The 13,438-nt window shown below is 41.0% G+C and overlaps 1 protein-coding gene across 8 annotated transcripts in view; it reads right to left on the bottom strand.

The window, feature by feature from the left end:
* GAREM1 (GRB2 associated regulator of MAPK1 subtype 1) overlaps positions 1-13,438 on the bottom strand; it is a gene marked incomplete at its 5' end in the record, with an annotated part of 210,356 nt that overhangs the window by 58,807 nt on the left and 138,111 nt on the right. The window contains 2 exons of one of the 8 annotated variants that reach the window (XM_082416026.1): positions 4,995-5,067; positions 5,449-5,614. The exons of 5 other annotated variants lie outside the window; for them this stretch is intronic. In XM_082416026.1, coding sequence (XP_082272152.1) covers positions 4,995-5,049 — 55 coding nt within the window. 2 more of the 8 variants (XM_082416027.1, XM_082416025.1) reach the window with 2 other exon arrangements.

Here is a 13,438-nt window from a genome sequence, read left to right as displayed (position 1 = left end):
ATCAGTAGAATATATGTCAGAAGGTGAGAAGTGCCATTAAAAACAGGGTGAGGGGGGTTGGAGAGTGCAGGGCGGCCAGAGTAGGCATGGCTGAGACAGTGACTTTGATGTAGCTGGGCAGTGAGTTCTTAGAATTCTAAGCACATGCAACAGTCTACACAGAAACACTCAGGCAGATGGGTTGGTGCGTCCTTGGCATGCTGTGGCTGGAGTGGGGTGAGTAGAAGCTAAGAAGGAAGAGAAAGAAAGTCAGAGAAATAACAGGTGGTTTAGATTGTCCACAGCTTTGCAGAACTGTGGTTCTTCATCTGAGTGCGATGGGGAGCCACCTGGGGGGTCTAAGTGGAGAAGAGGTGATTTAACCAATGTTACAGAAGAATCATTCTAGTTGCCGTGTTGAGGACACACTGTAAAGGTGCCAGGCGTAGAAGCCCAGACACCAGTTAGGAGGGCCCTGCAATCATCCAGGTATGAGATGGCCGGGGTTTGGAAGCAGTGAGGAATCTGGCCTGAGCGGCTGAGGAATGGAGCTGCCACTAACTGAGATGGGGAGGTCTGGAGGGGTAAGATGAGGAGGTAAGATCAGGAATTCAGTCTGGACAGGTTAAGTCTATTAGACATAGAAACGGAGATATCCCGAAAGCTCTTAGATGGATACATAAGTGTGGCGGTCAGGAGAAAGGTCTGGCTGGAAATAGTAACTCTGGGTGCCACTGGCACATGGATGATATTTAAAGCCATGACACTTTAATGATGACAACCATAGTCTCAAGTGTAGACCAAGAAGAGGTCCAAGGTTTGAGTTCTGGGAGACTAAGGACTGGCCAGGAAAATAAGAGAAAAATCCAGAAGTGGTACATTCTAGAAGCCAGGTGATTCGAGTGCCTCAAGGAGAAGAAGCGGGAGTGATGTCAAATGCTGCGTACAGGACTGTGAAACGAGACTGAGAACTGTTGGATTTAGCAGCTTGTATTTCACTGGGGATTTTGATACGAGCAGTGGAATAGCTGGGCCAAAGCTTGATTGAACCTGAGAGCCTGAGAAAGGAGAGCTGGGAATAACAAGAATGGACAGCAGGTGATGCTTCGGGGAGTTCTGTGATGAGGGGAGAAGAGACACTGAGTAGTAGCTAAAGGGAGGAAGTGGGATGGGGCCTGGAGAGTGCTTTTGTTTCCTTAATACGATGGGAGAAGTACCAGCATGTTTGATGCTGATGGGAATGACGCACAGATGATAAGCAGGATTACTGGAGCACATCCTTGAGGAGATGGGGGGACATCAGAGTGGAGGCGCTGGCCTTCAACAGGAGTTCATCTGCGGCAGGTTCAGTGGGAGCTGAGGGAAGCTCCCTCTTATTGCTTCAGTATTTCCAGCAAAAGTGGGAAGGAAGGCATCAGTTGAGAATAAAGTTGAGAGAGGAGGTGTTGGAGGTTAAGGAAAGAGGAGAAGATTGTAAAAAGTCCAGTGAGAATGAATACCATAATATGTCTGGTGGGCAGCCCTAAGTCCCCACTTGAGGTTAATGGTCATCATTTGAAAGTGAAACCAAACAGTCTAGTTGTGTGTTTTCCTCTAGCCAATGTCTGACGCACAGGGGCTGGCGTGAAGCAGGTAGAGATTTGGATTCAGCCAATTGCCAAGTGAGTATGAGACGTGAAAGAGGGACAAAGCAGGCAGGATGTATGCAAGGGAGTTCATGGAGCTTGAGCTGGACCCAACATCTTGGGAGGGAGGGAAGAGGATGAAAATAATCATGGGATCAACGGATGGCAGGAGTTGATTTCCGTGCCCTGGAGGAGTGAGCTCGAGAACCAGGCAGAGGAGAGAGGTCACAGAGTGGTATGTATGCGACTGAGATCACGGAGGGATGCAGCTATTGGTGATGCTGTGGTCGAGGGGGCGACCATGGGAGGTAAGCATTGTGGTGGTGAGAAGCTAAGGGAACTGAGAAGCCAGGGGTATCAAATGAATCATACAGGTAAGCACTGAAATCTCCAAGGGTGAGGAGAGAAGCACTGCTGGGGAGAAAGGCAGTGAGCCAGGAGTGACAACCATGGAGAAATGAGGGAGGAATCCTAGGCTTGGGAGATGAATGTACCAACGATGGGGGAGCAGGGGATGCTGTCTCATGACAAGAGATTTACAGCTGAGTTTTTAGGGAGCAGTGAAGGTCAGGGTAGCAATGAAGACCACAGAGACACTTATATCCCCTCAACTCTGGGGCAAAAAAAAAAGTAGAGCTACCACCTGAGAGGCCTTCAGGGAAGCAGTGTTTTCAGGGCATGTGCAGATTTGGGTTTTAACAAAATGAAAGTAATTTCAGAGGAGGGTTTAAGGATGTAGGGATTTTGCTAGTGATGAACCTTGATGGAAGCGGTTTCAAGAGTTAAAGGGTAGGTGATGAGGACAAAACAGAGGATGCACCTAGACATAACAGCTCTTGTACCTTTTAGAAGAATGTAGAGGGATGAACAACACATTTGAAAATACAAAATACGTTGGATTGTACCTTTTTCATAAAAAACAATTTTTAAAAAATCAAAAAGATTATGGCAATCTCAATACTACTTACTTAAACAAATTCTGCCAAATTAAACTTTTCATTTGTCATTATTCTACTTAGTCTATGTACAAATTTTTAATAACTATGGTTTATCTACAGTTTTATACTGTTTCTTTCTGTATTTTCCTACATTTCCCCACGTGATGACGCTTACAATACTTGCATAGCACTTAATAATGGATTTAACTATTTTTCTATTCTTACATGGTCAGTCTGAGTTTGGCTGGTGCCTAATGTAAGTGGGAACTCTGCCATGTACATGTTTTATGATACTGGCAAATTACTAATCCGTCTGAGCCTTGCTTCCTTGCCTGTGAAGTGGGGACACTTCATAGGGCTGCTGTGGGGATTAAGTGAGCTGATGCAAAGTACTCAGCACAAGTAGCCATTCAGCAACTCTCGGCTCCCTTCCCTCTTCTCAAGATGCAAAGAGATTGTCTTTTGTCTTCTGGCTCACATTTTGGGGATAAATTTTCTAGCGTGAGGTTATTAAATCAAATAATAATACACAATTCCTTATGTTTACCATGCACGGCCATATTTTTTTCCAAAATACCAAAACTAATTTATATTTCTATGAATAGGCTACATGCCTCCCAGTTGGGGCACAATCTTGCCAGCACTGAGTATTTTTTCAATTAGACAATTCAATGCATATTAAAAAGCATCTCTTTCCTGTATTAATCTGCATCTCTTTGAAGATCAGTGAAGTTAAACATTTGAATTTTTCTTGTACAAACGACTGTACTAATATATAATAAATATATTTGACATAGTCTACATTTCTTTTCACTTCTAGAGACATCTAAGGGCCTGTTGGATATTTATTCTTGGAAGTCCCATTAGCACCAAATTCAACATGTCTGAAGTCAGGGAAGCACAATGCCTTGCATGCAATAGGTACTTAATAAATGTGTCCTAAATATAGTCCTGGAATTGGCAAACAATGAAACAATGCATAAGTAATTGCAGGTTTTCAAAGTTATAAATAAAGGTGAACTACAATACTATCCACAAGGTTTGTTTCTGAACTACAGATGAATGTTTTCACTCAACAGAGAAAGAAAGCAATGGTGTACTTAAAAATCATTCAAATCTGAATAATGTACAGAACCTCAAGACATATTTTTCAGGGACCAATCCAACCAAAGAATAGATTAGATAAGCAACTGCAACTATCTTCCAGGATGAAACAATCTTTCAGCATCAGGATGTAATACACAAGGGGAAAAAAGTAGTCACCAGTGAGCAAGAGTTCAAATTTATAGGTCCATTTGGTGGGAATACCCAGAATCATCTGACAGAGATATCAGATATTTGCCAACAATTCCAATTACCTGCAACTGTAATTTATATTTTCTAATTTGTTAGCAGAATAACAAAATAAATTGTAGATTTGGAACCTGAGCCAAGTCAAGCTACCATCACTAAACCAAGTATAGTTTATGAAAGTCTACAAATTATCTTTCCACGAGCATGAAATAGTTTAACTTATTTTAAAATTTTGATTAATATTTTAGAAAAATTTTCCTAAGGCAGGGGGCAGGGGGATCTGTATGTATGCCAAGTGGTCTGTAGATGTACAATCTCTGAGCTAACAGATTACCCGAAAGCTACATGCCTATACTAAATTCCATTCTGTCCCTTCAGAAAGGCATTCACAAGTCAAGGATGTGTCACCAAATCCTAACACTTTCACATCAAATGAGACATTACCCTACAGAATAGTGCTGCCTCATAGAAATACAATGCAAGCCACACATGCAATTATGTTTTACGATGGCCACAGTAAAAAAGTAAAAAGAGGTGAAATTTATTGTCATAATATGGTTTTATCTAAACCAATACATCTAAATTCAATATAAGAATCATTAATTAAATTTTTTCCACATTAAGTCTTTTAAATCCCATGTAGGTTTTACACTTGTGGCACACCTCTGTTCACACTACCCTCATCACAAGCGCTCAACAGCCTGCGTGGTTAGTGGTTGCTATATCCATGTGGGTATAGAACATCTCTGCCTTCTCTTAAGACTGGCTGCAGGTACTGTTCACGTCCTTAAAAAAGATCATGTGATGGAAGACCTCCTGACAAAATAGGATGTTTCATCTCATGAAATAACAGCTTCAGAACGCTTATATTTTCCTTTCCTTGCTCTGTTTGTCGTGATCGCTGATATTCTGGTTCAAAGAACAGAGCCTGGGTTTCTTGATATAAATCACCTCTATCCCCTTAACACCGTTTTTCTTCTCTTTCAATGTGGGCGCTCGTTCTTCAAGCATTCTTCAGTTATTTTTCTCTTGTGTCTGAGATCTCTTACTGTTGGCAGCCTCAAATATATTCTGGCATATGAACCCAATGAATAATCCTATCTGGTGTGGCTGTGATGTTAATAGTAGAGCTGTATAAATTCTAACCTTCTAGTCTCACCTGTGTTTGTCATCTCAGGAAAGATGGACAGGGAAGACCTCAGAAGCACGCGCATGGGAGCACTGACCAGAATCTATTCTCAGAATGATGAACATACACAGATGAAAGAATAAGAATAAAAACAAAGTAGCAGCTAAATATGACCAAATGTTTTCACATCTGAACATACTGTACATCAGAAAAATTGATTCCTCTCATTCATTCTTTTAACTGTTTATTGAATATCCAATATCATCCGTTAACTTCTGTCTCCTCTTTTCCATATAGCTTCTTTATATTGTCCTGTAAGATTTCAGTTCATATGTTTCTTTGTGTACATATATTATTATTTTAAACATTTCCTTGTCATATGTTTAATGGTCTAAAACCAAATAAATATTTTATACTTCTTACACCCCACAAATACCTTTAAAATCTAAATATATCAAATGTTTTAATGTAATGTTTTAAATACCAGGTCATGGGATATACGCAACTTCCTATTTCAGGGGTTGGCAAACTTGTTCTGTAAATATTTTAGGTTTCGTGGGCTAAATGGCCTCTGTTAACAACTCTTCAACTCCAGCGAAGTATCTCAAAAGCAGCCACAGACGATATGTAAACGAATTACAACATCTGTGTTCCAATCAAACTTTACAAAAACAAGCAGCAGGTCAGATTTGGCCCTGAGGCCACACAGTTTGCTGACCTCTGTCCTGCAGGGAGACATCAAGAAATGAAAGACATCAGACAGGACATCAGAAATGAAAATGACCAACACTCCTAAGTAGTTATCCTGAGGTCTCTTGTAAGGTAGTTGAAACTACACCCTAAGCTGGCCCATGTTCATCTTAGAATGGCAGTTTTCCCTTTAAATGAGTCTAAAATCAAGATGTGTTAAGCTGCACATGCGGATTGTATTAGGAGAATAATGCAAATGAAAAGCAAACGTGCCCACCTCCTCTCACTGTATTTTACGGCTTCTATTCTCCTATAAAAGAATAGGACCCTCTCAGATGAGTCAAGTTGAAGTTCTCTGGGAAAGATGCTAGGCCTCTGTGTTGCTCTGTTCTCTGCGACTGCTGTAGCCTGGAAGTCGGAACTTGTCAGAGTCAAATCCTGGAGCCAATTTAAAGAGTTAAGAGCCGGGTTCCTGCCAAAATGTGAAATCAATTTACACAACACATCTTCCCACAATCCCCACACGGAGGAACTAATTTTTTTAACAGACCATTTCATGAATAACAGAGTCTTTGTGCCACCAAGTGAAAACATTTGGAGATCGCCGAAACATCTGTTCTGAGATGTTACCGTCAAAACCCTGTTCCCGGAGAGGGAGGAAACTGCATTGTCTTTCAATGGTTTTGTTAATTTCATAAACCATCTCCACTGTGAGAGCCGTTCTGTCAGCAGGACCCTGAAATTCCCAGGAACGAATCCAACACCACGATCGTCGATGACAGGTTAAAGAAATTGAAGGTAATATGTAAAAAGCAAAGATTGGTACTATTATTGCACTGTTTTCACGATGTGCTTCTAAAACTATATTACATAATTAACCTGCTGACAGGGAATAACTGTCATCCAGAAAATATCCATTTTTTGGTGTGTGTCCCTCAAGATAATCACAGTGATTCACCTCGATAGAGATGATACATGAAGCACAGACAGCTAAGAGGCCCGAAGTCCTACGTGAGGCGTCTTTAAGTTTCGAGCACCTGTATGATGTTGAACTGACCGTAGGACCACACACTCTCCTTTACTTAGAGGGAAAAAAGGTCACTTGTCAGAAATGAAAAACGGAAACAAATTTTGCTAATTAAGAAGAGAGAGCAACGATGCTGAGATGCGTAGAGATAACAGAGAGAGTCAGAGGTAGTCAAATTCAGTTCTGTCCCGTTTGCTACTGGCTGGGAAGTTACGGTCAACAGGCAGTGAGAAGTTAAGTCCCGTGCTACTGGGAAGGCGGGGCTCCCCACGATTCATGCCTCCCTGGTCCCTATCACGCCTGGTGATGAGCACGGCCTGTGGTAAATCTCCTTTCACAGCTCTGGTTTTACCGTTCGCCTTCCCTTCAGCCCCGTGGCTGACTTTCTGCGTGTAAATAAAACGAAACAAGAGCCGAAACCTCTAGGATCCATCTGTGGGCCCATAACTCAAGTGAATGACGACATTCCACCAGCATTTCCCTCCCTGCTGGGAGCAGGAAAACGTCGCAGAAACCAGCGCAAGATTATAAAATAGAAAAGAAAGCAACGAAAATGGCACTGGAACACCAAAGCAACCCAAGAATGGCTAAAATGAACAAAAATGGTTAAGAAAAGCATCCCAGAATGTTGAAAACGCCACAACCAGGACGGTGTGATTCGGCGCGGTGCCCAGTGTTGTATCACACAGGGCATCAAGCAGGCACTTATGAATGAATGAATGAATGAATGAATGCTTACTTTTCTTCTCTTACCTTTTTTGGAGACAGGCCACCAACATGAAAGTTAGATGGTTTCAAGTCGGTTGTGCAAATGAAATACATTCTAAATGGTTTAAATAACTGGACCTTAAAACCACTGGGCCATTTCCAGATGTGAATAAATGAGGATTCTCAAGTGACAGAAACAACAAACCGACTGCCATTTTTCAAGAAGTAAATAAACACGGGCAGGAATCTACACTTACACTCAAGATTTAACTTTACAAGTGCTCTTGTATTTTTAACTTTATGGATGCAAGCAGGCTCGAGTTTCTATAGGATTGAAATGTAAAAGTAGGATTGCCAGGTAAAAGAGATGCATCTTGTTATTTTGAACTGCACCAACCAATATACTGCCTTCTAAAAAGTGTATGTAAATGTTCACACTTCTACCAACAACGTATGAAAACTCATTTACCTAAACCTTTCACCAATACTATTGGTGTTGGTGAACCACCTAGCATCCCTTTTCTTGAGTAATGTGAAGAGTTTTAAAGATTTACTTAATATATGTAATTGCCAAAAAATTCAAACAGTACCAGAGGGTATAGGGTAAAAAGTCAGTCTCTTTCACAATCTTATCCTCAGATCTCCTTCCAGACGCAGTGCTATCATTCTCCTGTACATCTGGGTCCAGAGATGGTATCTAATACAGTCCATCGGCACACATAATGCCACTCTTTTCCAAACAAATGGTAGGATTCTGTACAGTTCTTTTATCATTCCATAAAAATCTGTCTCATTCTTTTTAAGAGGTACACAATATTCTACCCCGTGCAAATACCATAACTAATTTAACCAGTCTCCTATTGATGGACATTTGGATTTATTCCAATCTTTTACCACATTGATGCTGAAGTTGATGACCTTGTACTGAAGGCTTTGGGTCGTTAATGCAAGTACATTGGCGGGAAAATACCTACGTGTGGAACTGCTGGGCCAAAAGGTAAGTCCATTTTTACTTTTGATAGCTATTGCCAAACTAACCTTCACAGAGTATATGTCCACTTATACTCCCACTGCTAATGTGTTTCCTCATTTCCTATGATCATTGCCAATCTGACAGGTAAAAAACAGTATTTCATTGAGATTTTAATTGCATTTTTCTTATTATAAAGGTAGATATAATTATTTTTATAATAATTAAGTAATTTATATTTCATATTCTGTTCAGTTTCTTATTACCAATTTTTGAAATTTCTAATGATCTTAAGCATAATTAAAAAAATAAAAACACAAATAGGAATTACATTTCCTATTCTACAGTCTGATTCCCAGTATCACTTTTAGTTAGTTCCTAAATTATAATTTTTTTTGGGGGGGGGAGGGAGGGGAGTGGAAGTGAAATTGGGATAAAGAGAAAGGTAAAGAACAAATCTCAGCACAAAGGCTCCAAACTTATAACCAACAGACAGTAGGAATTAAAGCCAAAGAACAGAAAGAAATCATTAACCAAAAAAATAATGAATTCTATCATAAACCATCTGTGGGTATTTCTATTTATTTCTCATCTCCATAAAACATGTGGTCAGACCACTGCTTTCAATTCTGAAACTCCATCCTTGAACTTAACTAGACCTGGATTAAAACCGAATCATTCTGGGACACATGTTCTAACCAGCCAAGCTATTTCACACCATGCAAATGTTTTCCCTCCTTGTTGAAAAATGGGAAAATTGCATTTTTCATTGCATTTAGTTGGTCAGTTGCTTCTTCAGAATGATCAGAAATTTTCTGGGACACAATTATCATAAGCATGATGGAACCTAAAAAGGTTTCCGATTTGAACATGCTTGCTAACATGTAATGGTGGGAATCTCGGGGTCATCATCTTTCTTCTTCTGTACTCACTTTTCCCCATGTCTTGCCCTTTCTTTCCTTGAAATCTCTTTGCCCTCAGCACTCACTGCTACTACTTTGGTTTCAATCCTTATCACTTCATAATGATATTACTGCTTCAGAGCTTAAGGCTCTCTCCATCTCTGCCTTTCCACCAACACTTTACTCAACTTGAAACACAACCTGAATGGATTTCATTTCACTCAAGAACCTAAGTGTTCAATACACATTTGTAGAATAAATGAAGAAATAGATGAACGTATAATAGCTTTTTAATTTCTACCCACCCAGACCAGGCTGCTCTGCCTTAGCTTTCATGTCCCTCCATGATCTGGCTCCACTCAGCTTCTGTAAACGTTTCCCCCACCACCTGTGCAACCAAACTCCTTCTCTCCCCTTTGCCTGTGCTCCTGTTCTTTTCTCAGTTTGTGCAAAACTCTGGATCCTTTTAGTGCCGCTGTAAGTTCTGTGCATGACTGTCTTCCTTCTCCCACTCTCTCAGCTCTCCTGGGGGACCCCCTCTATCACCTTGGCTTCAAGGACCACCTATAAGCTGACAGCACACCAACATTCCCTCCAGCCAGATCTCTCCTGAATTCCACATTGGTCTACCCAATACCTGGTGCATATCTCCAACACTTCTTCCACAAAGATCTCTCTCAAAATCAACACGTGCAAAACCGAACTCATCTTTCTACTTTCTGAATCAAGCAGCCTCCCAAGTCAGAACCCCGGGTGGTCATCCTTGACCCCTCCCTTTCCCTAATCCCTCAAGTTCACCTGGTGTCAATTCAACTCCATTCCCTTTCCTGAACAAACTACAGCATCTCTCACTTTGGCCAGTTTTACCAGTTGATTGCTTTACCCCTTGACTTGCATTCCAGAAAACTATTCTTTCCACTAGTGCTTAAAATTAAAATTGAATCATATTTCAAATGAGGATAATTTGCAGAGGATTTATTTACAACAGGGTCATTGATGATGGTGTGGGTGGGCTGCAGGGGAAGCAGAGTGAGAAGCTAGGGACAGTATCAGAGAAGAGGTCACCACCATAGGCCTGTGGTGCCAGGGTGAGGGACTAGTTACAGGAAGGAGAACGTTATGTAAATAAAGCTGCCCTGACTGAGAAGGGGAGAAGCAGCTGTTCCCAGGCGATCCTTCAAGGGAGCCATGAAGCTGGAGAATATAAAGACCTTAACCAGCTTCCTCTCTTGACCCGCCCATCTGCTGGGGCTATCTATCCAATGGCTGAACTTAGCTGGAAATCAAAGGTCATGAGAGTCTGCTGATTTGGCCCTACTGGTCAGCCTCTGGGGAGGGGCAGGGTGGAGGCAGTGGAGGACAGACTGGGGGCGGGGGTGTATGCCCTTCTACCCTCTGATTAAAAGACTTTGGAGGCCTTCCACCTCCTGTAAAATTTAACTTTATAGAGAATATATAGGGCCTCCAAGATCTGACCCTTACTTTCTTCTCATTATGCTAAAATCCATCTAGATCCATCCACAGTGAATTATACTTCTTCTTATACTGAACTCAAGATCTGGAATGCCTTTTCTCTATTCCCAGGTTTGGCCAAGCTATTCATCCAAAACCAATTCACTCTTCACCTACCTACTCTATAAAAAATCTTCTTAGCTCAGGTTATACCTGGCCGCACTCTTTTGTGATCTCATTGTCTATAGATCTTTATCCAAGCATGTAAATTTTATCATTCTCATTTGTTTTCATGTCTTTCTAAACTAAACAGTAAACTCTCTAAAGAAAGCAGGGGGTGTGTCAATCACCTATTTATTCCCGGTGCCCAATACTGTGGAAGACACATAGTAGGTACTTAATAAATAACAGCTGAATGAGGGAATGAATTTAAGTATGAGCTCAAGTCCCATGTCATCCATGAAGCTCTCCCTCAAAACCTCAGCCCATGCTGATCTTTGTTCATACTTATCACCGGCGTTTGTTTAACTATTCCCTACTTATTTCACCTGTTTTTGTATTGTTCTCTTCGACCACAAGCACCCTGACAGCAGGAATCATGTCTTCTGCTTCCCTGACAGCTCAGTTTGAGTCCCTACTAGAAACTTACTAAATGCTTGCTTTGAAGAACAGGCGTTTAGAGCAGGAGAAATACATATATATATGTGTATGTAAATATATATAATACGTATGTATTTTTTCCAGAGTACCAAAATCAAATATTTACATGACCAGAGAAACTGTAAATTAGTAAAATTAGTAAAAAGGTGGAGATGGCCACCTCAGAGCTCCAGCACCTGCTGATTTCCAGAGGCAGGAAATCTGGATTTTTTTTTATGTAAATCCATCTAATTATTAATAGTTTTTAATGATTCACTCAAATAAAAAAGTCTCCTCTAACCCAGGGACTACCCTGGGTTTCTACGAGACAGGAGGGAGTGGCTGTGGTTTGAACAGGGCTTAACACAATACTGATTGACATGATGCCGTATGTGAGTGGGCAGGTATCAGTCAGGAAATATTTGAGAAATTTAGGTGGGAAGTCTAGGCTCTTGGGGTGCTTCCTTTTCCCTCAAATTGAAAGGATGACTTTAAGTGGGAGGCCTCCATTTACAGCTTTTAGCCTAAGCTTATGAGCAAGCTCATTTAAGACCTACACTGCTGACAGCCTTCTGCCGGGACATAGCCGAGCTCCCTCTACTTCTGGCCTCTACCACAGGTATTCCATCTAAACGTGGTAACAGATGATGGTAGGTCTTGCCTGACTCCAAAGGCCAGAACATGTTAAATGGCAGCACTGACAAAGAATTAGAAGAGAGAATCACATACCAAGTGACCAGCTTCTTAAGAAAGAGACTCGATAGAATGTGGAAAGACAAAATAGAAAAGAAAAAGGAGTCTGAGCCCCTGGACCGGAGCCATGTCAGGATGACTCCACAGGGAGCCTGCTTTGAACCGAAAGGTGTTCACGCACACATTACCTCACTCAACAATCCACAGTGGTGGGCGGGGATTATTAGAGACTTTACCCACGAGGAAACTGAAGCTGGCAGAGATTACACTAATACCTCCCCCTCCTCAGGATGAGGTTGACAGGGAGAGGAGCTGACTGTGCCTTGTAGGTTACTGAAAAAATTCCCCAAAGTTAGTAGGAAGAAAGGTCATTTACTATTTACATATGCAACGAATTCTTTGATAGTGTGGAGGGCTATTCAGATGGTCTTGTTTAATCCCCACAATGACCCTGGCAATTGGTTATATGATAAAACCTATCTTCACTTCAGGGTAACTTAGGGTCACTGGAGCATGGAAGGTACACAGTGTCACCAATAATTCACCCATTCGGTGGGAACAGAACCCAGCTAGTCTTTCTAATCTCTGGCACTGGAACTAGTCGCTGGGATGAAGCAGCTGCTTCTATTAAGGATCAAAAACCCACATTAAAAAAAAAATCAAGGTTCTAATAAGTAAAAAGCAATTTTATTTGAGGTAGGATCCTTTTGGAGAAATAGAAAATGATCTATTTATCTACATAAAAAAGTTACATAAAAAGTTACAAACAGCAAAAGTAAAACTTCAATTTTTATTTGTAGAACTTAAAATCACATAGTACAAAAAAATGAAGGGGAAAACAAAGGTTAAGAGAAAATGGGAAGCAGGGAAAATGAGGCGAAAAGGAGACGTGGAAACAAATTTTAAAAAGAAAACGAGACAGAAATTGATGCAAGAAAAAAACATTACACACAGATAAACACAATTTCAACACAGACAAAGGAGAGAAAGACCACACCAACGCAGATGGACAAAATATGGACGTACACGACACAGACAGACTTTAAAGCTATGTTGTCATTTTACAACTACAGGCAAAAATGAAGGTATTCTGTATAGAATCAAAGTTGAGGTCTAAGAGTTTTCAATACTATGGTTCATATGATATATGCTTCTCTTCCATGCCTTATGGAAGTATTTAAAAAGGAAAAAGAGAGCCAAACTGCATGTCCAAAGTGTGGGGAGGGTGAGGAAAACACTCAAGGATTTTAACATTCCACCATTATTCCTCTATTGAAACATGACCCCTTTCTTGGATTCTCATTTGCTCCCTTTTCCACAGCCCAACAGTAAACTCCCACACACCAGTGGGACCACAGAGGAGAGACAATAATACAAGCAGCTGCTCAAGCTG

The sequence above is a fragment of the Balaenoptera physalus genome (assembly GCF_965194825.1).
Source record: "Balaenoptera physalus genome assembly, chromosome: 12".
Classification (NCBI taxonomy): Eukaryota; Metazoa; Chordata; class Mammalia; order Artiodactyla; family Balaenopteridae; genus Balaenoptera; species Balaenoptera physalus.
Note: the sequence above shows the minus strand (reverse complement) of the source record. Positions and strands in the feature narration are given on the sequence as shown.